This window comes from Henckelia pumila, chromosome 3 (assembly GCF_033568475.1).
Source record: "Henckelia pumila isolate YLH828 chromosome 3, ASM3356847v2, whole genome shotgun sequence".
NCBI lineage: Eukaryota > Viridiplantae > Streptophyta > Magnoliopsida > Lamiales > Gesneriaceae > Henckelia > Henckelia pumila.
The window spans coordinates 25,200,953-25,216,797 of record NC_133122.1 but is presented as its reverse complement, the minus strand read 5'-3'; the positions used below and the strand labels follow the sequence as shown (position 1 = coordinate 25,216,797).

Sequence of the window (15,845 nt, the reverse complement as noted above, 5' to 3'; positions counted from 1 at the left end):
TTTTTCTCTAAGACTTAAATTTCGAGGACGAAATTTCTTAAGTGGGGGAGAATGTAGTGAACCGCAACTAATCGAGGTAATTAAGGTAATTAATTACTAAAATGTACCTAAATAATCCAAGGTAGACCGGACGGTCCGAAGAGGAGTTCGGAGGATCCGAAGTGGATCGGAAGCTCTGGTCGAGATCGGAAGCTCCGTCGGCGAGATCGGAAGCTCCAATCGGACTCAGTGTACACGTCATTGCTTATGTCAGCAAGGTGACGTCATGGTTGACGTAATATCGGGCGATCGGAAGCTCCGAAGAGGGGTTCGGAGGCTCCGAACTGTGTCTATAAATAGGGGATCCGAAATTCATTTTTCTTCGCACCAATTCCTCTCTTCTCTCTGATTCCTAAGCCTTCTAACTCAGATCTAGGGAGATCTAGGTGTCCTATCGATAATCCGAAAGTGGCTTAGTGATCTAGGCGTCATCGCGGAGCTATGGCCTAATTTTGAGGCTATCGACAGCAAAGGGCTAACGACGGACGCAGGTATAGCTTTGGCATCCTAAAAATATTTAGGAGTATGCTTTAGCTTAGTTAAGGCTTTTAGAGATTTATTGTTGATGCATGGATATTTGCATTGTAGTAGCAACAGACTGGACTAGTAGGCTTGGAGTATAGGCCAGTGGAGCTAGGTTTGTCCAGCAGTGTTAGAGGTACGTAAGTACTGACCGAGATAGCCGGCATGATATATTTGCATGTATGTTGCATGAGCATGTGCTATATTTTTATCATGTTTTATCGCCTTAGCACATGCATGATTTTACGTATGACTGCATCCGGAGAGATGTGAGTCATTGACAGTCTCCATAGGGAACTATGATCTTATTTTGGACTCGAGTCAGGTATGACAGTTTCCATATGGGGCTTGTATCCTGTTTTAGATTCGGGTCAGGATGGAATTGGCTCAGCCCTGATATGGAGTATACGAGTACCCCGCGGAGTCGCTTTCTAGCTGGTACTGTATATTCTCGGCGCCATGAGCAAGTGTTTTCACTTGAGTTTTAAATCATTTGTGTGCGCATATTTGTATTTATATCATTGCTTCGTATTGAGCGTTCTAGCTCACGCCCCTGTGTTTGGGTATTCGTTGTGTACCTTGTGGCGGGGCAGGTTTGAGGCTGGACGGTCCAGGAGGCTCTCAACAGGATTGAGCTTGGGAGGGTGTGAGGTTGTAGAGGGTAGGGATTTATTTACCCTGAACCTTCGATTTGGTTGTATAACAATACTTATACACTTGTGATATCATCGGTTGTATTCTACCGATTGGATTTGTTGTATTTTAATTATCCGCACTTTACGCTTTAAGCTTTTATTGCATGCGCTTTTACTGTAACTCTGATTAGGTAGTGGATCAAGGTTGGGTCACTACAACAAGACACATTACTAGACAAACACTTGGGTGATAGTTCTACCAATCTCTAGGGATTGAAAACTCGTCTCCACTTGTGTCATGTTGTGTATTATATGATATTGGTGCATGTTAACATGAGCATGACTCTGTGTACCGCAAATCAAAAAGATTATTCTGCATAATTATGAGATAGTTCCTAATACATGACATTTTGATCCAAAGCCACTTTCACTAGGAGAGTGTGATTCTCGTGTCCCATAATGTTTGTCCTACAATCGGAACACATTGTTCTCGATTCAATAATACTTATCTCATCTATGCGTACTAGTTGTGCTCGATCTCGCACTCACATGTTCTCAAAGATGAGTGAAATTAGAGTAAATGATAGTCCTCAAAGATGAGAAAACATCATATTAAACAAGTTACGAGTTTGGATTTTGAAAAATATACACCTATTGTATACATTGGGTGGCAATGGGCATCCACAAATGGTGCTCTCATTGGGTCATGATCAATGTCTTCCTCCTACACCTTAGACAAGAGTGGGGCAAGACATATTACTATACAAACACTTGGATGATGGTTCTACCAATTTCAAGGGATTGAAAACTTCTCTTCACTTGTGTCATGCAGTGTATTATAGGATATTGATGCATGCTAACATGGGCATGCCTTCTTGTTCCGCAAATCAAAAAGATTATTCTACATAATTTTGAGATTGTTTCTAATACATGATATTTTGATCCAAAGCCACTTTCACTAGGAGAGTGTGATACTCATGTCTCACAATGTTTGTCCTACATTCGGAACACATTGTTCTCGATTCAATAATATTTATCCATTCTCTGCATACTAGTTGTGCTCGATCGTGCACTCACATGTTCTGAAATATGAGTGGAATTAGAGTAAATGATAGTCCTCAAAGATGAGAAAACATCATATTAAACAAGTTACGAGTTTAAATTTTGGAAAATATACACCTATTGTATATAATGGATGGCAATGGACATCCATAAATGGTGCTCTCATTGGGTCATGATCAATGTCTTCCTCCTACATCTTAGACAAGAGTGGGGCAAGACATATTACTAGACAAACACTTGGATGATGATTCTACCAATTTCAAGAGATTTAAAACTTCTCTCCACTTGTGTCATACAGTGTATTATAGGATATTGGTGCATGTTAACATGGGCATGCCTTCTTGTTCCGCAAATCAAAAAGATTATTCTACATAATTCTGAGATTGTTTCTAATACATGATATTTTGATCCAAAGCCACTTTCACTAGGAGAGTGTGATACTCACGTCTCACAATGTTTGTCCTACATTCGAAACACATTCACTACAACAAAAAAGGCAAACGACAACGGATATTATCCATTGTCGTAGGGGGTCAAAAACCGTTGTAATTGACAGTGTTGTAAAAAGTCTGATCTACGACAACGGTTTTCAATCCGTTGTCATTTCCTTCAACGGCAACAGATTTGCCTTCAACGACAACGGTTTTTATCCGTCGTCGTTGCCTTCAACGAAAACAGATATTATCCGTTGTCTTTTCTCTCAACGACAACGGATATTAACGGTTGTCTTTTAACGGATTTTTAATAACACAGTCATTTACAACGGTTTTAAAATGACAAAAACAATGGATTTTATCCGTTGTCATTTCTCAAATAAAAAACCAAAAAAATTAAATTTTAATATACAAATTTTTAATATTATAAATAAATCAAAATTTAAAATTTTTACAATAAAATTTAATATACAATTTTTTAATATTACAAATCAATAAAAATTCTAATTCTAATCCAATTCCAAGATAGAGATCTTTATTGTCGGTGACTATTCCGATTCTTTCTTGACACCGGCTGTGCTTTTGTTTTATCCGTTGTCGGAACGGAATTCATACTCTGAAGCAGTACGGATATTAGGCAAGAAATCGACAGCATCCACCACAAATACTACTCCAGCTGTTTGAGGTAATAACTCATCTAATTTTGGGTTGAAGCTATGAATGGCCAGGAACATCAACAACATGAATAGGGAAAGAGATCTTTAGTCAGGGATCAAACAAAAAAATGTACATCTGTAGTAAAGTAACAACACTTTATAATCATTAATCACCCTATCTACTTCTTCAAATACATGCAGCCATCTGGTTGGTAATATGAGTATGTTTTTCCAATAGAAATACAAATGCATAAATCAAACAAAACATTGAGCAATTGATTACAGCAATTGCCAATATAATCATTATCATGAAATTATTTAACCATTGTTACTGTCCACCACGTGTTCAGTTTAAAAATGAAATGATGCTCTGTTTGACCAATTTATTTCATATTTAACTGGCTATTTAAAACACAGAGATGCAGTTATTAACAACACAATGATTTCATAGCTTACCAACTGAAGAATGACCTTCACAGCACCTTTTCCATCATTAAGGGCCCCATCAATTTCATCAATAATCTACAAGAATAGTCCAAATTTTGTTTCAGATAATGCCAATATCACTAGACGAATTAGTGAGATAACAAAATTTGCACATTTTGAACCTACCAAACACTTAGGCTTTGAATCAGCAACAACATAGTTCATTTGAACCACATAAATAATTTTAGCTTCAATGGCTGCCGATGAACGATCATCACTGGCATTAATCTGCCACAGGAATAAATGTGCTATAGCATTAGATATATAGATACCATATGAATCACAACTTGTATGCATGAACGGACAAACACAACTCAACAATTTACTCAAAGGCCAAAATTTTGGTGTTTGAGTACCATGGAGTCTATTTTAGCGATAAAATGGAAAAGTTACTCTACAAAATTTACAAAATTGGATCTGACAACAGAGATTGGAGAAGTATGTCCCAACACCTAATATTATATTTACTCAATTTGTTCTGTATTGGTGCTCCACAATGACAAGACTTTTTCTCTTCAAATATTTCATTAACAGCAACTTTAATTTCTTTAGTACTTAAATTATATGGAAGAAGATGTGAATCATATTCATACCAACACCACAAGCAGCTTCAAAATCAGCAACTTCAAAGCTATCAGAACCAGTAGCAGCAAAAAATGAGAAAGCAGCGTCCAATTGAGTAGGATAATTAACCTGCACAAGAAGTAGGAAATTTTTTTTTCCCACAGGAAACTGAAAATATTTTTAAAAAATCGACATTTTGGACATATGGCTGCAAATATGAAGGATTACAGAGAGACAAAATACAAACCTTTGATGAGAAGATATATTTACAGTGTGGGTCGATGAATAAGAGCATTTGTTGGGAATTTTGTATCAACCTGCCAATAAAAAAAGTTAACTTTGTTCAATTGGTTAACCAAGATTAGCCCATGTACGTGGATAAATTCAGATGCACTAGTTCAAAGATTAACATATTATAAATGATACTCTAACAAATACCGTGTAAAGTAGATTCCCAACAGCACGATCACAACATCAGTTACAGCTGCCAGATAAACAGTTTCCAGATCAGATATAAATTTTTCATCTTAATCCATCAATTTTAGAAATTATAAAAACACTACAAATATCCCCCGGGTGATAAACCAGAGCCATACATATTAACAGAGTAAATCAATTTTCTAGCCAAAAGCATGTTTCTGCACGTATTTAACATTAAGTTCCATTGAAAATATCCAATATCAAAGTTTATAACCCCTCAACAAGTACCACACATATTTCTAATTTGAAAGAATCTTTATACTAAAAAAGAATGAATCAAAAATAAATAAAGATGCTAAAAGAAAAATAATGCATGCATAACTTAAGTTGGTTGCCTATGAAATAATCTGAGGTACCCTTTTGAGATGATAAAAGAAATGATAAACATGAAGTGATTTAAAAAATCATACATGAATGATGGGTTGGTTGCATGAGAAATAATCAAACCCAAGGTTCCAAATATCCTTTACTTTATATCAAGTTTAACTCATAATGCTATGCAAGATAACTGATCAATTCTCCGAGTGCAAAACACTGTTCCAAATTTAAAACCAATAAAATAACATCCACCATTAAAAATCCAACAAGTCACATGAATCCACATGCATCAATTTCACTCTGAAAACACAAACATAATCCAATCAAGTAGAATTTCTACGGTAAATTTTGCCAGAAAACATTCCAAAAGATTATTAAATTTTCAGAAACGACAGCAAAAACCAACATATAGCATACTCATGCCCGGAGATTAACTGAAATTACTTCTATTCGTGCAAACAAAGTTCTCTATATATATACTCATGCCCAAAAATTTTCCTCTGCAAAATATATAAAAAATAAAGTGATGCTAACAAACATCAAACATACTCACTAAACATTGTTTTTTAACATATAAATTTATCTGGATTAGGAAGAGGCTTGTAGAAGAAATACCATAGTACAGCTGTAGTAGTTGTCAATCCTTTTGAAAGTCAATCATGCTAATGACTTACCAATTCTGCTAGAGTCACAGGGCCTTCAAGATTTTTGAAGCTGTTGTTTCTCTGTTATAAGAATTCCAAAAATATAGATATCACATTTGACAGAAAGTACCTCGTTTCGCATACTCAGGAGACATGTATCTGCTGTCAAATACTAGTTTTAGTCGTTATAAACATTTGTAAATTCCAGATCAGATACAACATAAATAAAAAATATAAAATTCAAATAATAATTTTCCAGATCTGAAAATCTATATTTTCTATAATTTCACCAAAAATATTTGTCGATCTATTCTCATAAATCAACAAAATCAACAGACCAACATGAATTCGTATACTTTCACAATTAAATATACAAGAAAATAAACAATACATATTTGATTAACATACTTTTTCACATGCAAATTACAAAAACTCACATATTCATGTATCTAATTAAAAAATAACAAAATAAAAAAATATCAAATAGGAAAAACCAAAACAAATAGAAATACACACTTACATCAAAATTATGATTTACTTGTATCAACTATCACCAAAAAGAAATCCAATCAGTCTCAAATTAATATTCCTGCGTACAAATCAAACAATAAAAAGGGAATGAAAAATCTCTTCTGAAAACGATTCCGTAAGACTATATCTGTGAAACACCTATCTTAAAGATGAGAAAACATCATATTAAACAAGTTACGAGTTTGGATTTTGGAAAATATACCCCTATTGTATACATTGGGTGGCAATAGACATCCACAAATGATGCTCTCATTGGGTCATGATCAATGCCTTCCTCCTACACCTTAGACAAGAGTGGACAAGACACATTACTGGACAAATACTTGGGTGATAGTTCTACCAATCTCTAGGGATTGAAAAATTATCTCCACTTATGTCCTGTTGTATATTATATGATATTGGTGCATGTTAACATGAACATGCATCCTTGTTCCGTAAATCAAAAAGATTATTCTGCATAATTCTGAGATTATTCCTAATACATGACATTTTGATCCAAAACCAAAATGTAGATGATGAATATATTATTCATTGTTCAAAGAGATCACATGTGATGATATAATTCATTGTCTAATATATACGATTGCATAATTAGATGTACTTCTAAACTTTTACATTCATTGAATATGATATTTAGACATCAATTAACCGAAAAAAACAACACTATATTTGAACTTCATTATTATAAAAATATGTGTGCTCTTGGGGTCTGGCACAACATATGAGCAAAAAGAGTACAAATGTGGCTTAGTTGCGCATATAATGTTATATTTTTTAAGGATAAAATTTTGGGTTACTAAGGTAGTCCTTGCCTAGTAAAAGTAAATTAATTAGGTTCAAATTTTTCACGATTTGGCTAATCAATGCATAAATAATGAAATTCATATACTAGCATCGTCTTACAAATTTAGCTAGTCAATGCATAAATATTGTTTGAATTTAGAAATACATCTAATCACGTAATTGAAAATTTTGAGCAATGAATAATATTGTTATACATGATCTCATTGAATAATGAAAAAGATTTATTCTCTTATATATTTGCCAAAATAATACACATGACATAAGATGACCAACACTCATGTAATTGGATGATGATTCTCAGATTGTTCCAAATTAATTTGGATTTATTCCAAATTCAGAAGAATTCGAACCTAATTTATTTTAGTTGGTTGACATGTTCATCTTAGTAAGATTACTCGAATATATATTTATATGTTCCATCATAAAATTTATATATATATATATATATATATATATATATATATATTCGATCATAAATGTTTTTACTTGGTTGACATATTCAGTCTTAGTAAAACAATTTATCCACCTAGAAAGAGGAAGAACTATGTTAAATTATACAAATTATGTACTATTATCTTAAATTTTTGTACCAGAAATACAGAACACACGTACAAATTAGTTTCACTGAAGTTAAATAACAAATTGAATCACCTTGAGTTTACAACATGTTTTGCTACTAATTAATTATTGTCATACTTACATCAACCCCAAAAGCATAACCATATAATAAAAATAACTCAAAATTATTTTCCAGCGATCCATGTTCAACATATAATATAGTCATGTCTTCAGATAACATACTCGCAGCAACACAAGTTCGATTAGTGTCCATCTTCACTGCTTTTTTTATTTTTCCTTATTTTTTCTGTGTCACGGGCTACTCCAATGAAATCACAATATGGATTAACAAATAGATTAAAAAACATTCAAGAACCAAAATAAAGTTTAAGAAAAATTGGATTTACCATAATCACTTAATCATTTCAAATGAATACTTATTCCAGTAAAACATCCAACAATATAAACAAAACCATATAAAAATTCATGAACGAAAACATAAAAATAGAGATAAACACATGAAAATAAATAACTAAGAATAATCTATGAACTTTAAAATACAATTGAAGGATTTAGAGTAAAAAAATGCACTGTGAGAACCAAATAAATAAATGAGTATGTTTTTTTTTATCAAATTAAATAACAAAACGCTCGCAATTGTCGATAACGAAATCAAAGTCAAGCATTTATAACAAAATTTATGAACTTCTGAATAATTATTTAACGATTTTGAACAATTAATCAAAGGAAACAAACAAATAATTTAAAAAATAAAGTGATTACGTATAATCAACACTAGAACACTACAAATTTGGGACAAAGGGACACAATCGAGAATTACAAAAAAAAAAAAAAAAAAAAAACCTACCAAAAATCAACACCAAAACGCAGAAACCTTCAAATACTTGCAAAAAAACGATATTAAATCGATTTCCAAGATGAAAACATATTTTGAAAAAAAATCATCAAATATTTTTTGGGTTTCATATCTGTCTTCACCTACGACCATTTATAAATTTCATTCTCAACCCAATCAATAACAAGAATAACATTCAATACAATAAGATTAAAAAATGAAGATCGGGGCTTTATTCATAACACATTCCACAACAACAAAAATAATAACAAGATCATACTTTTAGACAGCTGATTTGAATATTACAAGGAATATCCACATAATATTTATAATCAAGTACTAAACTATGAAAATTGACAATAAAATCATTATAATCGAGAACAATTACAAATTTCAGATAATCAATATACAATTGGTTGAGATGAACCACATACCCACTTATATATGTAAAACCTAAATGTTGTCCATCAAATTTCTATAATTCAAGCGATGTAAAAAACTTCAACATAACCACAACACAACACAACACAACACAAAACCCTCAAAGAAGCACTCAATTGGAAAAGAAAAAAAAAACCAACCATCCAGATGAAATTGCATCTAAAAATTTCTTAATTTCTCAGAAAAAAATATACCTTAAACTTGTTGTTTTGATGTTGGTTCTTCGCAAAAATGTTCAAAATCTAACGATTCTTCGCTTTAAACTCATTTCACCCCAATTTGGTGCACAAAACATCGACACAAATATATTGATTGTCGTTGATTTAGCCATTAATGAAGTATTCAAGTGGAAAGAAAACTGGAAAAACGTTGCATTGGAAAGAGAGAAGAAGAGATATTAAATAAATATTTATTGGTCAATGGGTATTAGTGGATTTTCATATTATTTGAGGGTAATTTCATAATTTCACCTCAATTGGGGAGTCAAAACAAATGGCAGGCTTGTGTCAGGGAGCTGGAAGATAGAAACTCTGAATTAGGGACTGACAAATAACTTCATGTTTCTAATTGGGATTTAAAGGCAATTTCCCATTGTAATTATTCAAATGCATTGAAACGGGCCCCTTTCATTAAATGGCATCCGGTCAAATTAAAAATAAATTAACTTCTCCCTATATTCCTCAAAAAATTTTTTTTTGATCCTCCCCGTTGCATTTTCAGACACGGAGGGTTAAAAATTTTGACCACTCCCCTATCCCTAATTCTTCCCATCGATGAATTGATGCTGCATTTTTTCCTCAAAAGAGGTGCATGGGCTTAAAGGTGCTCAGGGATCATGAAGGAAAGTATGTTAGTTGCCAATCTAAGATAAATCTAAGGTTTATCCAACGTGAAAAGAGGAGAAGTTATGGCACTATGCGAAGCAGTCGCTTGGATCCGTGTAATAAGTCTCCACCAAGTGATATTTGGGATGAATGTTTGGTTAGTTCTGAAGAGTATTAACTACTCGAAGAAAGATGAATCTAAATTTTGGATCCCTAACAGATGAGTGTCGAATTATTTTGCAACAAGAATATTATTTTTATTTTGAATTTATGAGTCGATTAACAAACGGGATTGCTCATATTTTAGCGAAAGAGTTCCGTTCTTATACTAATCCTCCCCACTAGTCGATTCTACGGTTGTACCAAATCATATTGATGATCTTGTAGCTCGTGAAACATACATTTCATAATAAAATTTATTTGTTTTAACTAATAAACCATTTGGACGAAAAATAAAATCGATCATTCACAGCTAGGGATGGCAATGGGGCGGGGCGGGGACGGGTTTGCCAACCCCATCCCCGTCCCCGAATCAAAAACCCATCCCCGGTTCTACATATTCGGGGAATCCCCGTCCCCGAACCCGTGGGGACTAAACCCCCATCCCCAAACCCGAACCCGAACCCATTGTAGATATGAAAATGAGATTGTGATGGGGTGGATCCCCGAACCCGTGGGAAAATCCCCAAACCCGTCCCCGTAGACATCAAACTTAAATTATTTAATTTTCCAACAATTATCTTTTACATTCCAAAAATCATTAATATTACATTTTTGTGTACTGCCTTAGAAAATGCTCAAACTCTAACTCTAAAATTTTGACAAATATTCATAAATTCTTGATTTATATAAAAAATTTGAGACATTCCAAGTCTCAAATATAAAATAATTCAACTTAGTGATTCAAATATCTTTAACATATATACGCTGAAAATTCTAAATAAATTCAAGAAAAATTTATTATATGATGATGAGTGTGTGTCTTTTATTATTATTATTATTATTATTATTATTATTATTATTATTATTATTATTATTATTATTATTATTTATTTATTTTCGGGGATATCGGGGCGGGTTCGGGGGTGGGGATAGCATCCCCATACCCGCCTCACTCCACTTCGGGGATTTTAAAAAAATCCCCGAACCCGAAACTCTCCCCCGAACCCGTCCCCATTTCGGGTTTTCCCCGCGGGGACCCGAACCCGCGGGAAAAATTGTCATCCCTATTCACAGCCACCAAAATCTTAATATAGATACTATTGATTTAGTTCAAGTTTTTATCATAAGTCGAACCAATTCAATTTTGATCCCTTCATATTATAATTTTATAACACACACCCCACCAATAATAATAATAATAATTTAAATATCTCAAACCCATTAAGGTAGGCGGCTAAATTTAAAGTTTGGGGATATGGCCGAAGTACAGTGGCAACACGCTCCAAAAAGTATGCAAAATGGTTTTAAAATTCGATTCAAATTTCATGATTTTTTTAAAGAAATTTACAACTAAAAATGGAATCGCTTTAAATAAATGTTCACAAATGTTTTTTCACCTCATTTGATAGTTATTCTGTGAAAATTTGATGCTACTCTTCGGATAGCTATTCGAAAGATGCATCAATATAATTGATTTTAGGTCATTCGATGTTGGTAGACACGGGCAATACTCATCTACCAACATCGAGCCTTCCATTATTTTGTTCAAATATATTATAAATACCCGAAAATAATTTGTTCATAATCTAAGATAATTTGTTAAGCGTCTCTCATTATATTCATAAATGTCAAATGATCGCACAACTCAACAAAAATAAATATTTTAAAATAATAATTATTAAATTTTATTTAACCTACCAAAAAATATTATATAAAATTGGGAAAAAACCCATTTGCGTCCTGTAATTTTACTTGTTTTCTATTTTAGTCCTGTAACTTATCAAATTTTTATATTAGTCTTCTAACTTTTAAATTTTGATTATTTTGGTCCTACTTCACCGGAATATTTAATTTTGACCGGAATTTGTTGACTAAGCCGATGATGTGGCAAAAAAATTGGAAAAGTTTCAATTTTAAAAAAAAATCATCACACGTCACCTATCTTTAACATTATTAAACCAATTAATAAATAATAAAATATTAAAAAATATCATTCAAAAATGAAGGTGAAAAACACGACTTCTGCCCAAATCAAGATCCCCAACTACTGATATCGCTTAATCCCTCGATAAACCCTAAGCGATGAAGACACTGGGTGGCCCATTCACAATGAACAAAAAATAATTCTCACAATAAAATTGCAATGAGGAATCAGCCATTGAAGGATGCTATACAACCCCCCACTAACTACAGTTTGTTTCGTTTCCAAATTTGCATTATTCTGTTAATTTTGTTCACATTAGATTTTTTTATTTGATTTGTTCTGAAAGTTTTGGCATAACACATTTGTGAGTCATTGTTCTAATATGAGAATGATGGGTCTACTTATTTTAAAATTAATAATTTGTCTTTGTGAATTAAGATTACATCCCTTTTGACGGTTCATGTTCACATTCTAGTTGCCACATTTACTCATCTGCTCTATTTTAATGCATGCTTTTTTGGCCTACTCAGTGTATTATTACTTTTATCTGCACATTTTTTCTTTATATATATTTTTATTTTATGAAACTTGTGTGCAGATTGGACGAAAGAGAATGAGAGTGATGGAAGAAAAGGTAGACTTTGATGATGCTGGGAATGAACAGAATGAAAGTGATGATAAAAGTGATTTTGATGAAATCTTGTATAGTGATTAATCTTGTGAGGAAGATGATTTAAACTAGGAAGATTTTGTTTTTGTGTTATGTTGAATATTGTACAAACTTAGAATATTTCATTTTTCGTGTATTTTATATAATCAATTTGGTGGTTTGTGTACTGATTTAAAAAAAAAATTGATTCATTGTCCAATGAATATACTTACATTTCTGTTAGACAAGTTCATAGTAGTATTCCTTTTTAAAATTAAAAGCTTGTAGGTTGTAGCAGCAATGTATAAAAGGAGAAAATATGATTGCCTATATTTCTGATGAAAACCATAATCATTAAAGAAAAAACTTGGAATGAAATATGCAAGCAGGTACAAAATAATGTTAATGAGAATTTAAAACATGATAAAAAGAACAGGGCATGCTCCATTTAATTAAGCACGAGGACTTGCAACAAGATACATGCTTTTGGACATAAAACATGACTTCTCCCTTGCAGCAAGATACATGCTCCAAAATGTATTACTTATTTCATTGTTTCAAGCAAAATATAAAACACAAACAAACACATTTCTGATCACTTTCAAGGCTAATTTACGAACATAAGGAGTTAGGTCATCAAAACACATTTATAAAAAAATACTTCAAGTTCACAAAATTGATGAAAACAGTCCCATAAATTCATTCTTCGGTCCCTTTTCCATTTCCTTGATCTTCACCTTTATTTGCTGCACGTTTAACTTCTGCTATAGTTGAAGAGAGGCTGGAAAATGACACGAACTTTTTTCCTCCTTTTATGATTGGCTTAGAAGTTGTGCATGATTTTGTGATGCAATTTTCAATGCTTTGAATGAAACACCCTCCAAGGAAAGGATCAGGTTCCTGATATTCACTTGTACAAGATTTTGGCATTCTTGGAATTGTTGATACATTGATGGAGGAGCTGCCACTGGTTGCTCAACTTGTTGAACATGAACTTCATCACTGCCTTATTATCATTATTAAACAAACATTCATGTCATTATTAAAATACTATCAGAATAAAAAAAAGTTATGCTATGAAGTTCATAAAATAAAGTAACCACAAGTTTGTTTTTGTTTCTTTTGATGGGTGCTGCTTTCGAACCACCCCATGTGTCTTCTTGGAATGATGTCTTTCTCCTCACTTATGTGTGAACTCATAGTAATCTAAACGTTGTGCATCAATGGCACTTAAGGTATGCTTGCAAGGGATTCCACTAAGATCCCATTTTCTACAGCCACATGTTCCATTTTTTAAATCAACACTATATTGTCTCCCCTCGTGACAAGAAACTTGGTAATGAAAATTATCAGACTTAATCGGAATACAATCTCCAAGTTCGGCAAAGTTTTGGTCTATCACTTTCTGAATTTTGGGACAAAAAGAACCTGTCCATCGCTGCTCAGCTGTATCCCTATTAACTTGCATCCTATTCATTAGATATTCAATTATCCACTCGCACATTGATAATATTGGCTTGTCCCTTGCCTCCAAGATACTGCTGTTGAAAGATTCACATCCATTGTTGAGTAGCATGTCACATTTTGAAAAGTCAGTAAAGTGTGACCTACTCCATTGGTTTGGTGTCTTATCATTAAACCAATCTGCTGCACATTCATCGAGATCCCTCATTTCTTTCACATTCCTTCCAAATTCATTAACTGTTGTGGCCATTGCACATTTTCATAAAGCACATTTAAAAGCTTGACCTCGAAACCCAGCATTTTTGAGATTGGAATGAAGGTGTCTAACACAAAACCTATGATCAGCATTAGGAAAAATTTCATTAAAGGCTTGTATTAACCCCTTTTGTTTATATGACATAAATGTCCACTCATAATCCCTCTCAATATTCAAATCCATCTTAAGTAAAGTGAGAAACCAACCCCATGTATCCCTTGACTCGCTATTCACAACAGCAAAAGAAATAGGGAAATTGTTATTGTTAGGGTCAACACCTACAGCAGACAATAATACTCCCCCATAAGGACCTTTAAGATGACATCCATCTACTCCAATGAAATGCCTACAACCTGCTCGAAAACCAACTTTTAATGCTTGCAAGCATAAGTAAAACCTATCAAATCGATTCTCACAATTTGAGTCGTCTGTGCCTATTATAACTGTACTTCCCGGGTTGGTTCTTTTTATTTCTTCTGCAAAGTCCCAAAGCAATGAGTATTGATCACGTGCCACACCTTCAACTAATAAAATAGCTTTCTTCTTAGCCTTATAAGCTTGATGTTTCGAAACATGACATTTTATTTCCTTCATGACATCAGTCCTAAAACCTTTCACATTTCTCTTAGGGTCAGATCTAAATTTGCTTTCGTACTTCATGGACAACCATCCGGACTTTAAGTTTTTCACATGAAAATATGGTGCACAAGTGTGTTTAGGCTCGTATATCCTAACTTGAAAAGTGCACTCATCTTGTAGCTTCAATGCATGAAGCTTCCACCCACATTCCATATTAGCACACTTAGCATACAATCTAATCTTGTCATTTTTTGTTATGTTAATGCTCCTCTGAGTTTTTATGGCATGTGAGTGAACTGCATGCCTCAACTCTTTTTTTGTGCTAAATAGCATCCCCATCTCAAAAGTTGGATCATATAATTCTACAGGATTGAAAACAGGAAAACTCTCATCATCGGACCCATTATCACGTATGATCAAATCATCATCACTATGACCCATTTTCTTCTGAACAAACATGATATCCCAAGATTTACTTAGCTCCCCTTGTGATTCAAATTCCTTCCTAAACCACTCACTTTCATTGTCAATGTTTTCATTGAAAAGTTTGTCATCTTCACAAGATTCATCACCATACAAGCTTTCATCAAAATCACTTTCATCGTCACTTTCGTCCTGCTCATCCCCAGCATCAAAGTTTACCCTTTCCCCATCACTCTCATCCTCACTCGTCCAATCTGCACACAAGTTTTATAAAAGACAAAAATTATTAAATTTAAAATAAGTAGACCCATCATTCTCCTATTATTTATTTTCATTTTTTAGAAGAAAAAAAATGACACACAAATGTCTTATGCGAAAACCTTGAGGTATACAAGCTACCAAAATTTCAGAACAAACCAAATAAACAAATCTAATGTAAACAAATTAGCATAATAATGCAAATTTAGAAATAAAACATACTGTAGTTAGACAGGGGCTGTATAGCATCCTCCAATGGCTGATTTCTCATTGTAA

The 15,845-nt window shown here is 33.2% G+C and overlaps 2 protein-coding genes and 1 long non-coding RNA gene across 3 annotated transcripts; all 3 read right to left on the bottom strand.

The window, feature by feature from the left end:
- Positions 1-3,289: 3,289 nt before the first annotated feature.
- LOC140886295 (uncharacterized) lies at positions 3,290-4,528 on the bottom strand. The gene is made up of 4 exons (XR_012151506.1): positions 4,428-4,528; positions 3,961-4,062; positions 3,805-3,870; positions 3,290-3,406 (listed from the first exon to the last, which is right to left on the bottom strand). It is a non-coding gene; the product is annotated as an uncharacterized lncRNA (long non-coding RNA).
- Positions 4,529-13,769: 9,241 nt separating this feature from the next.
- LOC140888294 (uncharacterized) lies at positions 13,770-14,303 on the bottom strand. The gene has a single exon (XM_073295978.1). It carries the CDS (start codon positions 14,301-14,303, stop codon positions 13,770-13,772), a length of 534 nt encoding a protein of 177 aa, XP_073152079.1.
- A 9-nt stretch (positions 14,304-14,312) lies between these two features.
- LOC140888293 (uncharacterized) lies at positions 14,313-15,840 on the bottom strand. Its single transcript, XM_073295977.1, has 2 exons — positions 15,792-15,840; positions 14,313-15,565 (listed from the first exon to the last, which is right to left on the bottom strand). Exons 1-2 carry the CDS (start codon positions 15,838-15,840, stop codon positions 14,313-14,315), a joined length of 1,302 nt encoding a protein of 433 aa, XP_073152078.1.
- Between the last annotated feature and the right edge of the window lie 5 nt (positions 15,841-15,845).

What these genes read in the sequence shown, in the direction of transcription:
- LOC140888294 (XM_073295978.1), bottom strand. Translation starts at nt 14,303, where the DNA reads ATGGCCACAACAGTTAATGAATTTGGAAGGAATGTGAAAGAAATGAGG.
- LOC140888293 (XM_073295977.1), bottom strand. Translation starts at nt 15,840, where the DNA reads ATGAGAAATCAGCCATTGGAGGATGCTATACAGCCCCTGTCTAACTAC. An exon ending in ACAGCCCCTGTCTAACTACA is followed by an intron (nt 15,566 to 15,791) that starts GTATGTTTTATT and finishes ACTTGTGTGCAG; the next exon opens with ATTGGACGAGTGAGGATGAG.